General features: G+C 34.5%; 1 protein-coding gene across 5 annotated transcripts in view; it reads right to left on the bottom strand.

The window, feature by feature from the left end:
* The window catches only part of TENT2 (terminal nucleotidyltransferase 2), a 58,183-nt gene that overhangs the window by 25,464 nt on the left and 7,879 nt on the right, over window positions 1-24,840 (bottom strand). For 3 of the 5 annotated variants that reach the window (XM_024755717.1, XM_024755719.1, XM_024755718.1), the window contains 7 exons: window positions 23,127-23,364; window positions 8,080-8,194; window positions 7,897-7,988; window positions 6,057-6,135; window positions 4,188-4,257; window positions 671-747; window positions 160-288 (listed from right to left, as the gene is read on the bottom strand). In XM_024755717.1, coding sequence (XP_024611485.1) covers window positions 160-288; window positions 671-747; window positions 4,188-4,257; window positions 6,057-6,135; window positions 7,897-7,988; window positions 8,080-8,194; window positions 23,127-23,364 — 800 coding nt within the window. The remainder of the gene's footprint in view (window positions 1-159; window positions 289-670; window positions 748-4,187; window positions 4,258-6,056; window positions 6,136-7,896; window positions 7,989-8,079; window positions 8,195-23,126; window positions 23,365-24,840) is intronic. The other 2 variants (XM_024755720.1, XM_024755721.1) reach the window with 2 other exon arrangements.

Below are 24,840 nucleotides of genomic sequence, written 5' to 3'. Positions count from 1 at the left end.
CCTCTTCAAAGCAACAAAACAGGAAATGTGGTTGTATGTGCCTTAGAAAAAACTTTTTAAAACAATGATATTTGAATATAAGGTCAACAGGGAAGACACCATAATGAAGTTTAACTGCATTTCCGTTTTAAAAATTGGGAAAAACTCCACAATACTTACTTTGTAAATAGTGCAAAACCATCAATACAAGACTATAGCTGCTTAAAGTACCACGACTGGCATCATTTATCTCATGGTGACTCGCCCACTTCTTAATCACCAGTACTAACGGACGAACTCGATTTTCAACTGAAAGTAAAATTAAAACTTAAAAATGGTAAGAAGATTTTACAGTTTCTTTGAAAGTTTACATTATTTCCGAACTCCATGCCAATAGAAAGAGCAATGCCTCCAGTTATTAAACACTGTTCACCATAAATGTGTCTTACTTCTAAAATGTACTTGTTACCTTTTAAAAATGACCAATTATTAAAATTCATTTTATTGACCTATTACTCTGGTAGTATGTGATTTTAGTGTAGCAACATATTATGTATATGAGAAAATGAGACACACTGTACATAAACACAAAGAGGTATCAGTATTTACTACACACATCTTTATGAAGGAATAAAGAATGAAGGATAAATACAGAAGGTATTAATTGTTTGGAAATAAACACAAAACTTACGGTATGCATACGTTCTGAGAAGGAATGTGTTTCTTATTCCAACAATATTGTTTACATTCAAGTCGAACTCCACACAACTATTTTAAAAAATGAAAAAAACTTCAGCTCAAATACAAACTAAACTAACTCCCTAGTAACTAAATTCATATCCATCCATCCATCCAATGATACAAAATAGCATGGGCCCAAAGACCTTAAAATGAGACACTACAGAAATAAGAATGAAAACATACTTTTAGTATGATCGGGGGTCTATTAAAGATATAAAATAAGATTACTGTTGAAGGATCCATAATGTACAAGTAAGGCTTCAATTATTCTTAACAAAAAAAAAAAACTTTTAATTTTGTAATCTTTTCCAGATAAACAAAATTATATGGCCAAACACATTTCTGGGCAAGTTATCCCACTAAGTTATATATTCTCAATCAATTTTGAACGACAGCATCATCTGCTTTAAAATAGGAATGAAAAACCAAATAAAGTACAGGTGAAAAAATAAAAGTTCTGTCTACACTTTATATTCCCTCCAAAAGGGTTGCTAAATTATAGTATCCTGACAAATTTGGCTACTGACATCTAGGAAGAACTATAACAACCAAACACATAACAGAAGGGACACTTCTTTGAAATCAAAGATATCATGCAATTCACAATTTAGAAAATATGGCAATAATGGTGGGATACATAAAGAATGTCTAAACTCAAAATAACAAGGACTAACTAATGCATAAGTAACAGGACCATATACTATCAGGTCCAACTTCTGAACAATGAGTCTTTCTGTGAAAAGTGTCTAAAATAAAAACTTAACGAAAGTCCTTTCTATAGCTTTTAACTGTAAAATTTGAAATTTACCTTTTCAGATTTTCTAGTTACGGGAAAAGAAATCCTATAATCTTTCAATTATCCATACACATTAATAAAAATTGATAGTGAAATTAACACTTCAGATATATTTGGCTTTGGGAAGCTTATGGTAACAGTAAAGTTACATTCTTTGTGTTTGTACAAATCTAACACTGAAACCAGTTTGCACTCCCTGTATATAACTCAATAAAGAGGAAAAAAACACTTAGATGGAAACTAGTGTGCAAATAAAAACTTCCAAAAATATTAATTCAGAGCTTTAAAAATATCCACAGTACTTGCTTCAAATTCTACTTCTGGAAATACTGAAGTAACCCTTAATAAGGAAAGAATTTTATGCACAAAATGCTTATTTAAACAGGGAGTGGTTAAGTTAAAGTCAATAAATTCACACAATGAAATACTGTAAATCAGCTGAAAATGAAGCCAGAAGATATTCAATGATAAAAGCAAGTATTCATGATATACTGTTAAGTAACAAAGTATGATTTCAATTTTAATTTTAAAAGCTTTTATGCAGGGCTTCCCTGGTGGCGCAGTGGTTAAGAGTCCGCCTGCCAATGCAGGGGACACAGGTTCGTGCCCCGGTCTGGGAAGATCCCACATGTCGCGGGGCGGCTGGGCCCGTGAGCCATGGCTGCTGAGCCTGCGCGTCCGGAGCCTGTGCTCCGCAACGAGAGAGGCCACAAGTCAGAGGCCCGCGTACCGCAAAAAAAAAAAAAACCTTTTATGCACTCATACGCATAGAAAAGGGTCTGAAAGGCTTATACTAAAACGTTAACATCAGTTATCTTTGGATGTTAGAAGTGCAGTTGTTTTTTTCCTTAATGGTGTGTATAGAGAAGAATTATAAAATGGTGTTTATATAGAATACTTAACAATGAAAAAACCTTGTATAATAATCTTAAATAGAATTGTTTATATAACTACATTTTTCAAAACAATTATAATTAGCTAATAGTTTTACTTACATTTACTTTATGTTTTATCTCTCTATATCTTCATGCTTTAAAAAAAACTTCACCATTAAAAATAGGAAACTCCATCGTTACTTGATAGAAATTCAGTAAATATTTATAGATTAGATGGATGTTTAGATGAATGAGGGGGAAAGTTTGAGCCAGCACTTATCTAAAGATTTGTTTAAAATATATATATTCAGTCAATTCTGATTATTCACAGTAGTTATGTTCTATATAGTCGCTGCAAACACTAAATTAGTGAACAGTGAACCATTGCTCCTAGAGGAAACAAAGGATTAGGTTCCTAGGAGCCTCCAGTCACATTTTCATCAGCGGATCAATATGTCTCCAGTCACATTTCATTGGGTTGGCCAAAAAGTTTGTTCAGGCTTTTCTATCACATCGTATGGAAAAACCTGGATGAATATTTTTGGCAACACTATATTTTATTTTATTTTTTCGTGGCCGCACTGTATGGGATGTGAGATCTTACTTCCCTGACCAGGGATCAAACCTGTGCCCCCTGCAGTGGAAGCACACAGTCTTAACCACTGGACTGCCAGGGAAGTCCCTCCAGTCACATTTTCCTCAACTGATCAATATGTAACTTTGTTTTATGTATGTTTCAACTTAAAGACACCTCATTTAATATACTGTTGATTCAATAACAGTGAAGTCATTGCAAAGAACACTGTACTCTACTCGTGCTTGAATGAAACACATCTAACACACATTATTTCCTCCATATGGCACATCACAGCTCTGTGCAAAAGGACCCTAGACAGTACCTCAGCATTATGTTCGGGACTCACTTTAAGCAGCAAAATCAAGCACGAAAGCACAAAAATGTGAAAAACAGCACTAACTAGACTGTGAAAAGGACATTTGTTTATAGTATGAGAGCTGAAACAAGAAAACAGAGCGTCACATTGTTAAACTCAGTTGGGAACACCTACATCAGGTGACTCAAAATTTTCCCCTCTCTGTGCATGTCTGTGAATAATCATAAAAGTGTTGCAAATGTTAATTTGGGGGGTTACAAAATATATTTTATCAAGTATGCAAATTCATAAATATGGAATCCATGAATAATCAACTGTGTATATACTTATATAATTTCAGTATTACTTTTAAAAACTGGGCTAGAAAATGTGATTTATCACAATCCTATATATTTTTTAGAAAATAAATCTTTTTCAACCAATAAAACAAACACCTATTTACATTTTATAAAATGTAAATAGATAGATATTATATAAAAGATTCTAATTCCAATGCCTATAAGAAATCCAGAACCCAAACTAGAATACGTAGATAGATATAATTATATTAGTGACAACCCTCTTTGATATAAATATACATCAAATTTCATCAATTAAGATATGTTCTCAAGAGCACATTACATTTCTAAACGGCAAGAAGATCATTTAAAACTCTAAAATATAAATACGTATATATTCTTTCAATTGGATAGTCCCAAATACTCAAAACGTCAACCAGAATAACTAAGTACAGTTAAGTATGAACAACTGCTCAGACTATTTTAAAAAATCATTTCAAAAACCAAATCATCTCTAAATGGAGATAAGCTATTACGTGATAGTATACACTTCTTAATCTACCTCAGAAGAATACCTAAAAATTATCTAAGGCAACTTTAAAAAAAGAACTCAATAATCACTGACCTGACTTTATCCCTGAACTTCACAATTGGCACTTTTGCTCGAATCAGCTGAGGTCTCTCAATGTAACCAGCTGAAGGATAAAAGATAATATGGATATCTGTAAATGTTTCTCAAATTCATAGTGTTCCAATGCACATTTTTTAAAAGTAATATTTTACTTAGCTAAAACAATTTGAGAAAATATAGTCTTTGAGACAGAAAGCAAAGACAAAACGACATTATCAAATTCTTCTAAGTTTGGAACTTCCAATACCATGTACAGGACTTTATATATTAATACGTTATTTTCAGAAATGTGGTCTAATATTTAATAACATCTATAAAGAATTTCATCAGAGCATTATAAGAGAAATATCTATGCCAGCAGCAGGGGGATAGCTAAATTCTGGTACAGCACACGGCAAGATATTATGGCAGCCATAGAAATCACATTTACAAAGAATCTTAAATGTGGAAATGTTGGCAACATGATACAGGGGGCAGTGATACATTCAAATAAGTATGATCTGTAAGAGGAAAAACACATATATACATATTTTTTTATTCCACCAAACTTAAAAAAATGTTTTTTTGTGAGTTGAAATACATGTTCATTGTAGAAAATTAGGAAAACACAGAAATGTATATAAAAAAGAAACTGCAAACTTTTCCCAAAAGAGCAATTTCCTAATGTTTCAACTAAAGAAAAACGTAATAACATATTGTAACATTAAAAATTTTCTGTTATAATGCTTCTAACATAAAAATCATAAAATACATCAAGCTTGAAATAGAATTATGTGCAGGAATTCAGTGAGGTTTAATGAAAAATAAGATTAAGAGTTAAAGGTTTTGAGTTCCAAGTACAGGTTCAGACACCAACAAACTATACTCCTCGGGCAAGTTACTAAGCCTACTGATGACCAGTTTCCTTAATTATTAAAAACACTAATTAAAAAGAAAACTTTCATTTGAATTATATGATCTCTTAGCTCCCTTTCACTTTTAATATTTTATGATTTTAATAATAGTTATTAAAAATTCATTTATGGTACAAATTACTCCTTTATTTTACAGATGTGAAATTCAAGTCCACTGAAATAAATCTCTTGATTTGTTTCTTCCCTACGACTGATATGTTATTCAAGGGCAATAACTCGTTAAGTGACTTTGTATTTTCCAGCTCAAAGCCTGACACGTAAGGAGTATTTGTTAAATAAACAAACTATCTTTCCAACATCACAGTTAGTGTGACTTCAAATGTCCACAATATTCTGTGTAAGTTTAAATAAATTATTTGAGATGGCTTAACATGCGGATTAAAATCTGCTTCGTCAGCTTATTCAAAGAATAAAATCTTACAATAAAATGGCCTAAGTCAATAATTTTGTTTTCTGTTGGAGTAATATATCTGGCTTCATGTTCAGTGATAATGTTTTTAAAACAAGTAAAGATATATGTCATTGCAAAAACAGATGAAATTCTCTCTTCCTCACATGAATACCTATAAGACTTCACCTGTATACTTCTTTTGGCTTGTCAGATACTCTGCATTACAGCTATTTACATTCATGCTTTAGCTTCCCTAATGGTCTACAACCTTTTGAGAAAGAACTGAAGCTTACATATCTTTGAATTCCCCTCTACCTTCAGTAGGACAGCTTACAAGTAAACTCAATAAAGATTTGCTGAATTATACATTTCTGTGTTGAATGGTTTACTCTTCTTTTTAATCAAAAGTTAAAAGGAATTTATTTGGGAAAAAGGATCTACATTATACCTAACCTAACCAGAAAATTAAAAATCCTTACCAGAAAATAAATATAGTGCGAGACATTTTAAATAAATAGTTGTCAAATGACATATGAACGTGAAGCATGTCAGACTTACAAAGTCTAGTACAGAAGTGTTTATGGACTAAGGTGAGGATATGCCGTGCTTCAGTCTTCTGATTTACCTGAAAAAAACACTGAAAAGTTAAAAATAAAGTGTTTTTTCATTATCTTTCTAAACTTAGTGTTTTATTTTCTTAATGTACCTCAACAAAAAGAAAACATAAAGTATACTTTTCATTGGAGTTGTTTTTCAATATATAGTAAATTACATTATTTAAAAGTCAACCTTTATGCTATCTTTTACATCAGTATTTCTAAATCAATTTCTGACTTTAAACTTAAAAGCACAATTTTAAAAGAAATAGTGAAACAGCCATATGTCATTTTTTCACTTTAGTATATAAATGTAAAAAAACAATCTTCTCCAAGAAAAATAAACAGAATTTTAACTTTCTGTAACATGTTTTATTTCCCTATCAAGACTGTGAGTTGCTTAAAAGGAAGATTCAAATCTATGCTGTTTCAGTATGAGTTGTAACAACATGATTCAGACATGTGAATAAGACTAGAGGATTAGTGTGATGTACCTAAGTATAACCTAATTGTATGGGAGAAAGTTTTAATTAAAACTCTAGTATTCTCCACTATGTTTATTATTTCTGAGGGGCTTTTTTCTTTTCTTTTTCAGTTTTCCTTTATATGATTTCAAAGCCTAGAAAAATATCAAGAGTTTCTTTCCTGGAATAAATCTCTTTCTGATTTGCAGTAACTAGAAGTCAATTTTGTTAGTGGACTAACAGGAATAGTAAAAATATATATTACCATTCAACAGAGGTTTTTGTATTTTTTAAGAGGTGGAATATAAGGCATATTAAAATTACACTGAAATTAACTTAATCTTTGGTGATCCAGAAGAGACTTCAGGGCTTCCCTGCTGGTATGGTGGTTAAGAATCCGCCTGCCAATGCAGGGGACACGGGTTTGAGCCCTGGTCCGGGAAGATCCCACATGCCGCAGAGCAACTAAGCCCGCGCACCACAACTACTGAGCCCATGTGCCACAACTACTGAAGCCTGCGTGCCCAGAGCCCGTGCTCCACAATAAGAGAAGCCACCACAATGAGAAGCCCGCTCACTGCAACAAAGAGTAGCCGCTGTTCGTGGCAACAAAGACCCAATGCAGCCAAAAATAAATAAATAAGTTTATAAAAAAAAAAAAAAAGAGACTTCATTCAGCATATTAAAGAGGCTGCTCAGATCAGCTTAATGAACAACAATTATTGTGGAATTAAGGATACACAAGAGTATCAGTTAACAGGGAATTCAAATAAACATAATACTAAATAGCAAAATTTGGTTGCTAAATAAGAAGAAACAAAGTCAAAATATCAGAGATAATTACGTTAAATCACAGTAGTCTTACTTTAAATTTCAGTGAAATCTCTCTTTTTGAATTCCCAAAATAAGTACTCCAAATCCCATAGTACTTTCAAGGGGAAAACAATAAAGATTAAAAATAGAATCACTGAGAATAGAAATGGAAGGAAATATATCAAGATAAAGAAAAACTCTTCCTCTTTGCTGCATCCTGGTAACATACCCAACCTAATAACATTTCAAAATACAGGCAGAGCTCTTTAAAAACACATAGTGCAACCACCTCACTTTAATAGTTTAGAAATAAATTAATGCTAGAATTTCTGTTACGTTTATTGTGTACATGCCTGAAAAAAAAAAAGGCAGCAGCATTTCCTGGCTTTCCTTGAATTCTTATAAACAGAGAATTCAAAGAAGCAATTAAACAAAACAGGTTTTTTTCCTCAATGACTCTTACATGAAATTTCTTAAATGACTTAACATGAGAAACACACTTGGAATAAATGTTTCATTACTTACTGGTTCCTCTTTAACAACTAGACATAAATCACCATCACTGCTCCGAGTACCAAATCCATTTAAAGAGGACCCAACTAAAAAAAGTCTGCTTTCTAGAGAAACAGAAGAGAATTATAAGGTATTATTTAAAATTTAAAATTGGGATGCATGTACTTAAAGGGCATGCAAAACAAGGAAACATACGTGGAAATATCAGCTGAATTTCTCTCTGCAGCTCTGTTCGACAGAGTTCTTTCTTCTTTAAATCACTTACTTGCTGCTGACATGCTTCAAATAACTCCAGTATCTGCTGACTCAACTTGGATGCACCACAAAAAAAGTAAAAATTTTGTTCAGAAATGTAAAAGTTATTACTGTATTGAGAAATATAAAATTACTGATAGTATTTTTTAAATATATATTATCTCCTTAACACTTTCTAATACAAAACTACCTTTATTCAAGTAACCATAATTACTTAGTAACTGAAATAGTTACCAACTTTTACATAGTAAAGTATCACTGACAAGTCACAGAGAATTCATAATGAGTGTAATTCACAGGTCATCAAACTACAATCTTCAGTTACTGCCTGTTTTTGTATGGGACATGAGCTAAGAATGGTTTTTACATTTTTAAAGGGTTATAAAAACAAACAAAAATATGCAACAGAAACCATATGTGAGTGGCAAAGTCTAAAATATTTACTATCTGGCCTTTTAAAGAAGTTTACGCAACCCCTGGTATTCATACCACAAATACCAAATACAACAGACTTTAGAAGAAAAGTCCCTGGTTGTCTATGCTCATGCAAACCACCCTCTTCCCTATTCTTACAACACCGCCCTGAACCCTGCCTTCCTGTGGCCACCTATGGACAGATCTCCCTGTTTATCTACCTATCTGGTTCACACTTTCCCCTCCAACTGATCTCTTGCCATCACCACAGGTGACACCCTTACCTAAAATGGGCTAAGTATCATAACATACTCCCAGCATTTCTGAACTTCTTTTACTTTAATATTTTTTATCAGTGTTACACTCCCAGAGCCATATCATGGTCTTTACAGTAAAACAGAACTTCTTTACCTCTGAAATTTAAAATTCCAATATACTATCTTGGCTTCAATCTCCTGTCCAATTTTCACTTTCTTACCCTCCTCATACCTTCTCTAGAACCACACAGACCTGGATTCTCTTGAATCCTCCCTTTTCTCCCAACCCAACAGCTCCTGAAATAGCATGATTTCCTTCTCTACGCAGTCTATACCCCACAATGCATCCCTTGAACCACTCATTTTTATCATGCCTTAACAACATTACACCCTTGTCATGCTCTAACAAAATCCTAATTTTAGGTTCACTACAAACAACTACCTTCTCTGCTCTTATATCTGAGCTGCTAACTTAAAAAAAAAAAATCACAAAATTGGTATCTTTCAAATTTATAGTTTAAGAACAAACCTAAGATTGACCCTTAGCATCTCTCAGCAATTACTTCCATGTCTCTGGTTAGATATTGCTTCCTTTTTTCACCATCAGCATTCCAAAATGTTTACACCTTTCCTCAAGTTCCCTACACTTACCTCACTTTCTTTAGCAGATAACTTCACATTAAAGTTTACTAAGAAAACTGAGGATACCAAATGTGACATTCCTCAGCTTCCTAACTACAAACTTGCAAACTACTATCTGTATGAAATCTCATCTCCTTACCTCTCCTGTCAAACTGTCCTCTTCCTCGGTTCAAAGTTAATCCCTCTATCAATACTTCTGTATCCATCCCTTCTGGTAGCCTCTAGGGCACAAATATTCCATCAGTTTTTTGGTCTGTCTTTTGCATTTTCAACCTCTCCCTCTCTAGGCCATTCCCCAAGTCCATGACCAGGCACAAGTCTCACCCATCATTTAAAACAGTTACTTTAATCATGTTTAGAATACTCATTTTAAGAAGGCAGAGGCAGTCTGGGCAACTTGGCAGTGAAAGAGACATAAGTATTTAATATCCCTGAGTAGCCATCACCCCCCCAAAAAGACAAAGCAACTAGGAAAATAAAACAAACAGATCAAACCAAACCAGAACAAAATAAAAATGGCCAACGAATATAGCACAATTGACTATAAATTATTCATGAACCCTAAAATACTGGCAGTTAGGACCCAACACCAATAGCAGCAAGACCCACATGGTATCAGAACATAACAGAAAGAAGACGAAAGGGATCTGGGACAGCCCCAAAGCCAGAACATCCAGAAATCAAACTGCCTAGAGGTACTACTTCCCACCCCCTTCCTTAAATTGGCAGGTCCAACTTGGTGTGGAATAGCAACCAAAACTGGGAGGGAGTTTCACAGGCTACAACTCATAAGTAAATGCAAGAGGATCACACAAAGATCAGAAATCTCAAAGCTAAGTGAAACTCCCTTCTAAAACACAGCAACATACCAAGCAGAAATTGCCAGTAAGAGAAATCTAAACTAAGTAGCACAGAGCCATTAGGTATAAAGGAAAGAAAGTCTAAAACTAGAATGATTCTGACTTCCAGACGACATGTGACAATGTCTGGAAACAGTTTTGGTTATCATATTTGGGGGAATGGGTACGACAGGGTGGTCACTGGCAACCAGCAGGTAGAGGCCAGGATGCCACTAAACATCCTACAATGCACAGGACAATTCCCCACAGCAAAGATTATCTAACCAAAAACGTTAATATTGTAGAAAGTGAAAAACCCAAACTAGATAAAAGCAGGGAAGGAGAAGAGAAAAGGTCTCAGAAAGTATATTTTTGAATACTAAATAGCAACAGAAGAGGATTCCTACAGCCACAAACCTAGCAAAGCTAGCTTATCCTCATCTAAAAGTAGTATAGGAAAAGTCGCCTCACTTAAACAGAAAGGAACTGGAATCTCAAAAAGAGAGGTGAGAATGGGAGGACAGAAAAATAATATTTGAAGAAATAATGTCTAAAAAGGATTCTAGTCAATTCACATACAAAGTTTTTATTAAAAAAATGAGAAGAGTAACATTCCTACAGATAACAAAGCATACCAGAAAGATATGCCCACAAAACTAATGAACATTTTAATATAATATATAGAACCAAGGCTTTTACTCTCATGTTTTAATTTCCTAAAAAGATAACTGACTATAAAGTATACATACCAGCAAAAAATAATTGGGAATTTACATTTTTTAAGTTATCAAAAGCAGTTAAAAATATGAAATACTTGGAAATATATTAAACAAAAGATATACAAAACCTGTACACTGAAAATTATAAATATTGATGAGAGAAATTAAACACCTAAATAAATGGAGAGATAGAAGAAAAAAGTTGAAGGATTTACCATACCTAACTTCTAGACTTAACCATACAACTACAGTAATCAAAACAGTATAGCCCTGGGAAAAGGAGAGACAAAAATAATAACAAAACAGAATACTGAAATATTTATGAATGAAATGATGACACCTGGAATTTGCTTCAAACTAGTAAGGGAGGGAGGTATAGACAAAATAAGATTGGTCAAATGTCAGTAATTGTTAAAGCTTGGTGTTATGAGGATTTATAATACTATATTCTATTTCTGTATATATTTGATACTTTCCATAATAAAAAGCTTTACTTTTAAGAAGCTTTTTTAAAAAGGCATCCATCTTTACAAAAAGACTTGAAAAAGGCTTCCAGTTAGAATGGTTAATATAAAATTTTAAATGGCACTTGAATAATTAAGTTTTATCCACTCAGAGCAGGGTATTAGTGTTAATTAGTATTAATCCACTTAGTAGTTGGCCCTGTAGGCCAAATACTGCCTCTGGCCTGTTCTGTAGGGCCAGCAAACTAAAAATGATCCATACATTTTTAAAGCATTGTTTAAAAAAGAAAGAAAAGAAAAGAAAATGTGACAGGGGGGCCATGTAGCTCATATATCTAAAATATTTACTAACTGGCCCTTTATAGAAAAAGTTTTGCCAACCCCATGATCTAGAGAATCCGTTAGGCAGATCAAAACGACTACAAGTCAGAGTAGGTACTCAACATTTGTTGAATAACAAAAAGAAATAAATTTCTTGGGAATTCCCTGGCGGTGCAGTGATTAAGACTTGGCGCTTTCACTGCGGGTTGCCCAGGTTCAATCCCTGGTCCGGGAACTAAGATACTGCAAGCCGCACAGTGTGGCCAAAAAAAAAAAAACAAAAAAAAAAAGCAAGGAAGAAATTTCTTCACAGCAATGCCCAAATGAAATGTTATTATACTTAAAAATTTTTTTCATCTGAATGATCATGTTCATGTAGAAACATTCACATATGAAAAAATGTATGACTAGGTAGAAAATACGAAATTCCATATATTTGATCCTCTTCTTTTTTCTACATTCGTAGAACATTTCTTCTCTCTCAAGTACTATTATAATGGAGACCTAGTAGATTGTTATACAAATGAATTTCCTCCCTATCCAGCCGCCTTATTGATTATCCTACACCAGACATATTGAGTCCAAATAAGACAAAAACTCAAAAGAAATGCACATATATGCTGAAACAAGACTTCTCTTGCTTAAATTTAGAGAAATATTTCAGAAGATGGCTCAATGGTCTTATAATTCTGGAAAAACAGAGGAATGTATGATATGAAATCTCCTTGGCTGAATATCAAGCATCAAATATTTAGATCATATATGTAATAAGCTGACTATGCATAACGGCATTTCAAGACTTTGTTTTTGTTTCATTCGAAAGTAAAGTCTTCCTAATCATTAGTTTAAAAAAAAAAACTATTGCAACAAAGTATCTGTAAAATACATTATTCCTAAAGTTGTTTAAATCTCTACAATACTACCAGTTTAGGCTGCCTGCCAAGATCTATTACTTTAATTTAAAATTAATTATAGAAGATATCTATTTCTCACCGTATATAAAAATTATATCTTCTCAAAATTGTATAAAAAATAAGATTTACATAATAGTTTAAAATATTTAAATTAATATTTGTTCCAAATATCAATGTTCCTTTTTTCTAAAAAATATTATAACCTGTCCTCAAACTCAGGCTCAAACCAAATTACCAATAAAGTTATCGTTGTCTGAGATCAACACAAGATCAACAACAACTTAAAGACAAGTTAAGTATGGATTTAGATTCAGAAAAGTTTTTAAATGTGTCAGTAGAGAAAGCTTAAGGTATAACTTTTGCATGGTATTCTCAGCAGATTCTCCATTTGTCCCTGTTAGCTGGGTCCCCATGTAAAAGAAAGTGAAAAAACCTTTCAGCTGGGAGTATCAAGACCTGATCACTTACTATAACACATGAAAATTGGTAACAGGGTTTGGGCTAAATATAAGTGCTATCTACAAACAACAAACACAAATTAGCAATGAGCTTTCAAGACAGGAGAAATAAAATTAAATATCATACAGAAAATAGGTCATTAGTTCACAAACACTTCAACAAAAACTAGCAATTCCTCAGGCTCTCTCATTGCCACAATCTTTGTTATACATGTAACTGTAGAAAAAGCTAGTACCAATTACTGAGTAAAATAAAGCTAGTTATGAAATAAAAGTTTAAATTCATTCTTGATACTGAATTCCCTTTCTCTTCAAATTAAATAAAATAGAATCAGGAAAATGTCATGCTGAAAACAACCCACTCTTTATTAATGTGTTAAATTACTATGGTTTTTTTGTGTGTGTGGCCACAATGTAGAGCCTTCACTGGCTTACAAGATAATAAGCCAATTAAGATAAGCTTTCATTGGCTTATCTTAATCAAGATAAATTAATCTCTTGATTAATTTATCAACTGGTACACTGATTAGGCAGTTTGAATTACTGATTTTTTTCCCTGAACCCTGACTGCTTTTAGGCACATGCTATTATCTGAACTTAGCCAAGAAAGAATTGCCTAATAAAAGGAGGATGGAAAAAAACAAACAAAACAAGCTTTCATTTGAGGATCTCTTGTGCTGAGTCCTGGTCTAGATTTTCTACATAAATTTACATCTCAGTGGCTTTAAAACATTTTTGACAGACACATACATTATAAAGATAGAGCCCCAAGAATAAATTTAACCAAGGAGGTAAAAGATCTGTACACTGAAAACTATAAAACACTGGTGAGAGAAATTAAAGACTACAAATAAATGAAAAGATATCCCATTCATGGATCCGAAGAATCAAAATTGTTAAAATGTTCACAGTACCCAAAGCTATCTACAGATTCAATGCAATGCCTATCAAAATTCCAGTGGCATTTCACACAGAAATAGAAAAAGTAATCCTAAAATTCACATGGAACCACCAATGACCCAGAATAGCTACAGCAGTTTTAAGCAAGAAGAACAAAGCTGGACGCATGGCACTTTCTGATTTCAAATTCTATTACAAAGCTATAGTAATCAAAACAGTATAGTACTGGCATAAAAATGGACACACAGACCAATGAACATAATAGACAGTCCAGGAAAAAACCCATGCACATATGGTTAACTAAAAGGTGTCAAGACTATACAATAGAAAAAGCACAGTCTTCAACAGTGTTGGGAAACCTGGATATCCCCATGCAAAAGAATGAAAATGGGCCCTTACCTTACACCATACACAAAAATCAACTCAAAACGGATTAAAGATTTAATTGTAAGACCTGAAACTGTAAAACTCATATAAGAAAACATAAGGGGAAAGCTCCATGACCTTGGTCTTGACAATGATTTTTCAGATTTGACACCAAAAGCATAGGCAACAAAAGTGAAAATCAACAAGCGGAGCTACATCAAATAAAAGTTTCTGTACAGCAAAAAAAATCAACAATATGAAAAAGCAGCATAAAGAATGGGAGAAAATATTTGCAAACCATATATATCTGAGAAGGGGTTAATATCCAAAATATATAAGAAACTCATACAACTCAGTAGCAAAAATACAAATGACCCAATTTAAAAATGGACAAAGGACCTAAAGAGACATTTTTCCAAAGAAGACATACAAATGTCCAACAGGTACACGAAAAGATGTTCAGTATTACTTAGCATCAGGAAAATGAAAATCAAAACCACAATGAGGCGCTTCCCTGGTGGCGCTGTGGTTGAGAATCTGCCTGCCAATGCAGGGGACACGGGTTCGAGCCCTGGTCTCGGAAGATCCCACGTGCCGTGGCGCAACTAGGCCTGTGAGCCACAACTACTGAGCCTGCACGTCTGGAGCCTGTGCTCTGCAACAACAGAGGCCACGATAGTGAGAGGCCCGCGCACCGCGATGAAGAGTGGCCCCCGCTTGCCGCAACTAGAGAAAGCCCTCGCACAGAAACGAAGACCCAACAAGCCAAAAATTAATTAATTAATAAATTAAAAAAAAAAACCACAATGAGATATCGCCTCATACTTGTTAAGATGGCTATTACCAAAAAGTCAAAAGATAAGTGTTGGCGAGGATGTGGAGAAAAGGGAACCCTTACACAGTATTCATAGGAAGTACAACCATATTGGAAAACAGCAAGGAGATTCCTCAAAAAATTAAAAATAGAACTACCATATGTTCTAGCTATCCCACTTCTGGGTATATATCTAAAGGAAAAAAGTCTCTATCTCAACAAGGAATCTGCACTCCCATGTTCATTGCAGCATTATTCACAGTAGCCAAGATATGGAGAAAACCTAAGTGTGTCCACTGATGGATGAATGGATAAAGAAAATTGTGTGTGTGTGTGTGCATGTACACATACACAATGGAATATTATTTGGCTTTAAAAAAGGAAGGAAATTCTACCATTTGCAACATGGATGAACCTGGAAGACATTATGCTAAATGAAATGAGCTAGACACAGAAAGACAAATACTGCATGACCTCACTTATATGTGGACTCTAAAAAAGTCAAATTCACAGTAGCAGAGAGTGGAATGGCAGTTATTAGGGGCTGAGGAGTAGGATGAGGAAAATGGGGAAATACTGCTCAAAGGATATAAACTTTCAGTTATAAGATGAATAACTTCTGGAGACATAATGTACAATTACAGTGAATATGTTCAGTTAATAATAATGTACACTTGAAATTTGCTGAGAGTATATTTCAAGTGTTCTCATCACAAAAAAATATAACTGTGAGGTGATGAATATCACCTTAATTATCTTGATTATGGTAATCATTTCACAACATATACATACATCAAAACATCATGTATACTTTAAATATATACAATTTTTATTTGTTACTCATATCTCAGTAAAGCTGGAAAAAAACTGATAGGAGATATGGGCATATACATTTGTTCTGTTTCTAAATAAGGTGGAATATTGAAAATTTTAAAGATAGAGCCTCTGAAAAATCTGCAAGATAACTGTCCCCAAATGGTTCCTCCTAGGGTGTCAAGAGGTTCCATAAAATTTGCTCCTTTCCAAAACTGAACATTACACAAGAAATCTTGAACAATTCATTCATAATCATCCTTTTACTTTATACTCAGTACCAAGAAAACCTCAACCTATCCTCATCTCAACTCAAAATTCAAAATCAATTACTTCAATTCACATAATACCTTCAAACTACCCAGAATTTTCAAAAATCAGTTATTATAGATGGAATTCAGGAGTTCAGATAATTCTGATTCCTCTACAAGCCTCTTTTTTGTTCAGGCAACCATATCTTCACCTAAAAACTAGAATGAAATAAAAGTTAAAATCCAGAAAAGTACCTCAGATTTTTTTTACTGAGAAGAGTTCTGTTTGCTAATATAGCAACTTGAAGAACAGAGAAAAGACTTTAAAATGGAGGAAAAATTTAAACTCAGAAGGTACTCATTTTCAAAAATTTAATTTTTTAGGTTTAATTCTCTAACTAATAAAACTTCTACTAACAAAATATTTCCCTGGAACTTACTAAAGCAGCTGACTGATTTATTATTATTAATAGTAAATTCATTATTACCAATGTTAAGTGAGCTCTTTACACTACCCAGCACATACTGTTTCAAACCTTCTCCACTATTCTTAAACCTCAGACATCCCATTTCATCTTCTCTACTCTCAACAGATAACCTTGCATAGTAATTCAGAGAGAAAACATGAAGAAGCCACTCAACTATGGAAACTCCATTAACTTCTCCATACCATATGTACAAATCTACCTATCTTTCTTTTACCTACACCTATCCTCTCCTCCTATATCCTCCAGTTCCAAAAAGCTTTTCTCTCACCTAAAGCCAATCACTCTACCTATAGGCAGGACCCATGCCCTTTCCACCTTCTAAGGAATCTTTCCCATAAACATTTATATGTGCTTAAAGTTTCTTCCACCTCAAAAACAAAACAAAAAAATTCCTTTGTTCCAACTTCCCATCTTTGGCTCCTCCTCTTCAAAGCCAAACTTCCCAAAACAATTGTAAATAAGCTTAGTTTCCATATCTGTTTTCCTACCCTTTCCTCAACCTATTTCAATCAGTCTTGGATCCAGGCTCACCACTCCCCCTAGACAATCATACCCATCCTCTTGGCTTCAATTATCATCTACATGCCAATGATCAACAAATGTACACTTCTGGTCAATACCTTTCCTCTTAATTCCAGATCTGTATGTATTAAACTATCAACTCTAAATATCTAATTTGATGTTTCAAATGCACATTTAAGACAACATGTCCACAGAACTCATGACATCCCTGCTCACCCTTCAATTCCTATTAAATTCACATACTCCTAAAGCTTGCTCCTCTTGCATTTTGTTCTGTCTCAGTGAATGGTATCACCATGCATCCAGTTATAGAAGCCAGAAATCTGGGAGTAATCTTCAATATTTTCTTCTCTACCTAAACCAGCAGTTCTCAACTAGAGGCAATTCTGCCCCCCAGGGGACATCTGGCAGTATCTATAGATATTTTTAGTTGTCATAACCAGCGATAAGTGGCATCTAGTGAGTTGAAGCCAGGAATGTGGCTAAACATCCCATGATGCAGATGCTTAGATGACCTAATCTCTAATCCATCATCAAATCCTATCAATTTCACTTCCCCCAAAAAAGCTTAAATCCAGTTTTTCTTCATCTTAACTACCAGCACTTCCTAATTCAAGGCACCATTACCTTTCACAACCATAAATTCCCTACACCCACACTTGTTCAACTGCTTAAAATGAAGTCAGAATAATTTTAACTCATCTCTTTCCTGCTTAAAAAACTCCTAAACCAATCAAACTCTAGCCACCTTGGCCTCCTTTCAGTTCTTTGCATACTCCATGCTCCCTTCTACAATTTTTCGGACCCTCAAATACACTGTTCCCTCTCTCTAAAGCATTCTCTCCACCCCTACTACTCTTTCACTAGTTAACTCCTACTCACCCGTCAGATCTCAGCTCAAACATTACCTCCTCTAGACCATCACTGAAATTTCAAATAAATTCTCTTACCACTCTGCAATTTTCCTTTACAGCACTTATATATAAATAAAACTGTGATTTGCATGATTATTTTTTAATGGCTCTCCCTCTCACTATACTGTATGTACATGTTAAAGAGACCATGTACGTTTACCAAAATGTTTTGGCACAACGTTGTAGCATATAGCTGTCACTCACAAATATTTGCTGGATACTAAAAAAATACAGAATCTAATCTACTTCAGGAGTTTCAATTGTCACTTCTATTTCAGGTGACTTCAGGATTCATATCTCTGGCCCCAGCCTTGCTTCTGAAATATATATGGCCAGTTCAGCTACAACATGTTTTCCTACAATACTGATTAGCTTACAGATGATTGGTAAATAAGGGAACAGTATCAATTGGGTTGACTTGTATGTGGAGCTGAAATTGTGGAATTATAACCTTACAAGAAAAAAAAAAAAGCCCTCAGCTTGGCTGCTCACAGGCAGGAGTCCTTATAGATCTAAGACAACTAAAAATAAGCATCCATATCCAGGGTTCCCACTTGATAGGCATACCCCCAGACTCACACAGCTCTCTGCTGGTGTATTTCCTTCTGAGTCTATCTTAACAGCAGACTCACTGACTCAGAGCGCCACTTTTAACTGCCTTGTCTCAGTGCCCTCCACAAGCCAGCACATCTCAACTCTGTAATGTATATTTTTAATATCCCATGCAGCAGCATCCAACCATGCTAAGCCACCTACCTGGTCTGTCCAAGTCATTTCCTAAGATATCAATTATTATTCTTGATAGTGTTCTGGTTACAAAACTGTTTAGGTTTTGAGTAGTGTCCTCCAGCCCTATTTTCCCATAGCCCTATATTCTTAGTGTGCAATCTGCAGAACATGAGGTCTTTCAAGAGCACAAACGTTACAGCAGATTTCCCCATAGTTCAAAAAAACTCTTGACTACTTCCTCAATCAGCTTATACACCCAAAATCTGAGTTCCTTATCTCTGTTAACAGTCCAGAATCAAATCATTAAAGTTATTGATATCTCTCTCTCTCTCCCTCTCTCCCCTATATTCAATCATTCCACACATCTATCAATTTTCCTTATGCATGGTCTCTCACATCTTTTCCACAATCATCCACTGTAACTGAAAGCTTCAGCACCTCTCATCCGAAAGAATTTGATAATTAATAGCCTTCAAGGTAATCATCCAACTTCCAGGCCCTCCTATTCCAAACCAAACTCCACTATACTCTAAGAACTATCTTCCCAAAAATGCAAATCTAATTGGGATAGTCCTCTACTCAAAAACCTTCAATGGCATTCTACCGTGCATTCAAAGCCTCAAACTACTGCTCCACTTTTATTTCTCACTGAACCTCCCACTCATTTTACAATCCAGCAGAGATAAACAAAGGTAAACCATACAAACTACTGAGCACACTGTTGGCAAAGAAAAACACTCAGTAAACATTAGCTATTACTGCCACAGATTACCAGTTATTATAGTCAGTTCTAAGAATGTCATCTCCCTACTCTTGATTTTAAGCATCTTAAGTTCCTCCTGTTTATATTATTAGAGATGAGGGTCAAATCTTGGTTCTGTCACTTACTAGCTGTGACCTTGAGCAAGTTATTTAGCTTTCTGAGTCTCAGTAAAATTAGGATAATATCCATGTCATGGGGTTGTTGAAAAGACTAAATAATATAGCATATGTAGAATGCCTAGAAGAGAAGAGACATCAATAAATATTAGTTTTCTTAAAAAGTGTTCACTTAAAGAATGGACACAGAACTAACTACTTGCCTTCTTTCTCCCACAACTAGGCAAGTACAGAGTAGCACTCAAAGAAATTGGTTTAACAACAGAATATTATCTTTATCCCTTGAGATAAGTGCTTATGCCAAAAACATAAGATTTAGGACAATCTTTTTCTATGCTACTAAGCAAAGAAAAAGTTACTGATATGGAACCATACTTTACTAGATGATTTATACTGACTAATGTGAATCATGTTATTACATTTACTGAGACTCAGTATATCCCTGATCCATATGCAGAACTAGTAGTTATTTAGTTAGTTCTAAGAATTAACTATTACAAACATACAAATAAATAAATGCAAAAATAGAGAACTTCAATACTCATGCATAATATATTCCATAAAAAATGGGCCTACCTGCATGTATATATCAAAAACCCACACGTAGTAAAAGGTTGTTATATCGTCATTCAAAGAATTGGTCTCATGTGATTTATACCACAGGCTTTCACAATATAGTATTACATGAGTTTCTTTAAAATGAGAAAGCAAAGAAAGGACAAACAGTCGAGGGGGGGTGGGGGGGTACCAAAACATCCCAAGTTAGTCACTCTGCTTTTTCCTTCCTCCCACTGGTATTGACTAAATGCTTTTCCTACTTCACAGTAAGAAAACAATGACAGCCTTTTTCTTAAACAGTGCTGGGACAATTGGACCAAGAGCAAAAAATTAAGTGAGATCCCCTACTTCACATCATATATAAAGATTAACTCAAAATGGATCAAAGACCTAAATCTAAGAACACTATAAAACTCTTAGAATAACATGGAGGCATTAATTTTTGTGACCCTGGATTAGGCAATGATTTCTTAGATATGCCACCAGAAGCTCAAGCAACCAAAGAAAAACAAATTGGACTTCGTCAAAATGAAGAAAGCTTTTGCGCTTCAAAGGAGACCACCAAGAAAGTAAAAGGAGACACCACAGAATGGAAGAATATATTTGCAAATCATCTATCTGATAAAAGTCTAGTATTCGGAACATATAAACAACTCTTACAACTCAACAAAAAAAACAAAAACAATTTAAAAATGGACAAAGGATCTGAATAGACAATCCTCCAAAGAAGATACACATTCCAACACACAAATGAAAAGATGATCAACATCATTAGTCATTAGGGAAATGCAAACCAAAATCAAAATGAGATACCATTTCACACCCACTAGGTTATGACCCACCTGGTTATAATCAAGAAGACAAACAATAAAAAGTGTTGGCAAAGATGTGAAGAAACTGGAACACGCACACACTGCTGGTAGAAATGTAAAACGGTACAGCCACTTTAGAAAATATGTTGGCAATTCCTCAAAAAGTTATATACACAGAGCTACTGCATAACTCTGCAATTTCACCCCTAGGTATAGACCCAAGAGAAATGAAAACATGTCCACACAAAAACTTGTACACAGATATAGCAGAATAGTCAAAAAGTGGAAACAGCCCAAAAATCCATCAACTGAGGAATGCACAAATAAAATATGGTTTATCTATACAATGGAATATTACTCAGCTATAAAAAGGAATAAAGAACTGAGAAATGCTACGACATGGATGAATCTTGAAAACATGTTAAGTGAAAGAATCAAGACCACATATTGTATGACTCCATTTATATGAAATGTTCAAAACAGACAAATCCATACTGATAAAAAATCGATTAGTGGTTGCCAGAGGCTGGGGGAGAGGGGCAGAGATGAGAAAGGAACGGCTACTGGGTACAAGGTGTCTTTTGGGGGTGATAAAAGGTCCTGGAATTAGTGGTAATGGTTGCACAACCTTGTGAATATAATAAAAACCACTGAATCATGCACTTTAAAAGAGTGAATTTTACGTGGACTTACTTCCCTCGTGGCAGTGGTTAAGAATCCTCCTGCCAATGCAGGGGACATGGGTTCAAGCCCTGGTCTGGGAAGATCCCACATGCCATGGAGCAACTAAGCCCATGTGCCACAACTACTGAAGCCTGCGCGCCTAGAGCCCGTGCTCCACAAGAGAAGCCACTGCAATGAGAAGTCCGCACACCACAATGAAGAGTAGCCCCCGCTTGCCCAACTAGAGAAAGCCCGTGTGCAGCAACGAAGACCCAACGCAGCCCAAAAAAAAAAAAAAACAAAAGAATTTTATGATACAATTACATCTCAATTAAAGAAAAAAGGGAATGATAGGAGAATAAAAAGCGGCACAACTAAGGAATGCAGCAAGTGTTCCTTTTTGACCCAACATTTTCTATACACTTACTATGTTCCAGACCTATGCTGGTTGCTAGGAACCCAAAATAAAGTCACTACACTCTTTTCAGGCTCCTTCTCCTTAGCCTACAAATGTCATATTTCTCCCGAGTAGTGCAGCTTTGAAAATGCAAAAACAACAAATATAAGCCACAGACAATTCAAGAGAATGCAGATATTTACATTATAAACTCTTCTAAATTACCCAGATTTTTTTTTTAGGTTTCTCTAAATATGGGGAGAGAGAAGAGATATGCTTCTAATACTGGTATTAAATAACTCATTGTTCCCCAATGCTGATAATGTCATTTCCCAAGAATTATTATTTTAAGAGCTTCATTTATTTGAAATTTTTTTTACAAATAATGTTTTTGATAAATCTTTCCTGATCATATCCCTTTGGAAGTATTACTTTCTCACTGACTCCTGGGTTCTCTATTTTTGACATTAAAAACCACATGATAAAAACAAATATCCCAAAAGATGCTTTTTAATACTTTACTACAATATCCATATGAAAGCTTGTTTTTCTGTAATAAGAATAGGTAACAACAGAATTCTCTAAACTAAGAAATCAAACGTTTTAGGCTCTAATCCCAGATTTTTATGAATCACAGAAAATCTGATATCCTGATATGAAAGCTGCATTTCCATAGAACAGCTCACAAAAATCAAAGAATCAAATTTAGACAGAAAGCTCTGAATAGTACTTTAAATAGTGCAAAAAGGGGCATGTTCTACTTAATCCAAGACATTAGATATTTCTGATACTTTCAATACACTATTTATATTAACTTCCCAAAAGATAAAACTAAAATCTACATTAAAATTACCTTATCTTTGGCCTCAGGCAGTGTGATTTCTCTAGGTTCTAAAAATGGTATTTCTCGAAAAGGTGGAACACCTCTGACTATATCTGGTACATAGTGTGTATGAAACAATGGCGGCATTGAGTATCTTCTTTCACCTGATAAAGGCACTAAGTGGTTAACTATAGTTGGCTCTTGGTGAGGTGAATGGAAACGTTGTCGTTTACCATCAAGAGGAAGATTCTTTTCATCGTTTAATCTCCTGAAAACAAACAATATACCTTAGTGATTAAAGATATAATTTTCTGATTACAAATAGAAAACACTAAAAATATATAAATAGATGACAATACTGACTTTTTCAGCGAGGCCACATTAGCTCTAAATGAATCTTAAAATATTCATTTTCGGCATAAGAGATTCCTTAGAGAACGCTTTAGGAAAAATGTGTAATAATGATGCATATTTTTTAAAAAAACAAACCACATATATACATTAGGGTTGGTCTCCTGCATTTGAACTACCACAATACTTCTTATCAGCAGCAAAAACTTGGCAGGAGAATTTCTATTTATAGAATCACTAACAATAAAAGATCCAAACTCTAACATAAGGAGGATAAGATTAACTGAACTGAGTGCTATATATAAAAAAGGGCTCTTTGAGACCACCTATGTTCTGGTTTATCAGTAGGAAAGACCAAATTAAGAGACAGTTACTTTTTAAAAAAGCTTTATATAAAGACATTGGACAACTAAACTGCAACTGAAAATGAACTGCATTTCAGATAACAGTATTGTACTAATGTTAAATTTCTTGGGCATGATCAATATTTTTTGGTTATACAAGAGAATATCCTTGTTCTTAGGAGGAATGCACTGATGTGTTGTGGGGTAAAGTGCAACGATGTCAACAACCTTCTTTCATATCACTCAGAAAAAAGTAGGGATAGGGAAGGAAAAAGGCAGAATAAAACAAATCTCGCAGAACCGATCAATCTAGGAAAACTACATACAGCTGTTCCTTGTACTATTCAAATTTTTCTGGAGGCTTAAAAATATTCAAAACAAAAAGGGAAAAATAATTTAAAAGTAATTATTTGTGGGAAAAGAAAGGTATTTACTTTCTTAAGTTGTTTACACCATAGGAAATTATCCAATTCCTTTTGAATTCTAAAATTTTATGAGTCATAATCACCTGAAGGTTTTTATTTTAATACTCTTGGGATTATATCAATTACTCTCTCCTTGGCAGACCCACAAAATAACTGGTACTCCTACCCACAGGTAAAGATGCTAAAAACAAAAGTGTATATTTAATTTTTTTTTTATGTTTTTAAATTTTATTTATTCATTTGATTTTGGCTGTGTTGAGTCTTTGTTGCTGTGTGCGGGCTTTCTCTAATTGCGGTGAGCGGGGTCTTCATTGTGGTGCGCAGGCTTCTCATTGTGGTAGCTTCTCTTGTTGCACAGCACGGGCTCTAGGCGCGTGGGCTTCAGTAGTTGTGGCACGTGAACTCAGTAGTTGTGGCTCACGGGCTACAGAGCGCAGGCTCAGTAGTTGTGGTGCACAGGTTTAGTTGCTCCACAGCATGTGGGATCTTCCCCGACCAGGGCTCGAACCCGTGTCCCCTGCATTGGCAGGCGAATTCTTAACCACTGAGCCACGAGAGAAGCCCCTTTAACATTTTTTAAACATAAAATTTAGAGCTTTATATGCTGAATACCTTCTATTGAGA

This window comes from Neophocaena asiaeorientalis, unplaced genomic scaffold, assembly GCF_003031525.2.
Source record: "Neophocaena asiaeorientalis asiaeorientalis breed wild unplaced genomic scaffold, Neophocaena_asiaeorientalis_V1.1 scaffold37, whole genome shotgun sequence".
Classification (NCBI taxonomy): domain Eukaryota; kingdom Metazoa; phylum Chordata; class Mammalia; order Artiodactyla; family Phocoenidae; genus Neophocaena; species Neophocaena asiaeorientalis.
The sequence above is the reverse complement of the archived record's forward strand: the minus strand, read 5'-3'. Positions and strand labels throughout refer to the sequence as shown.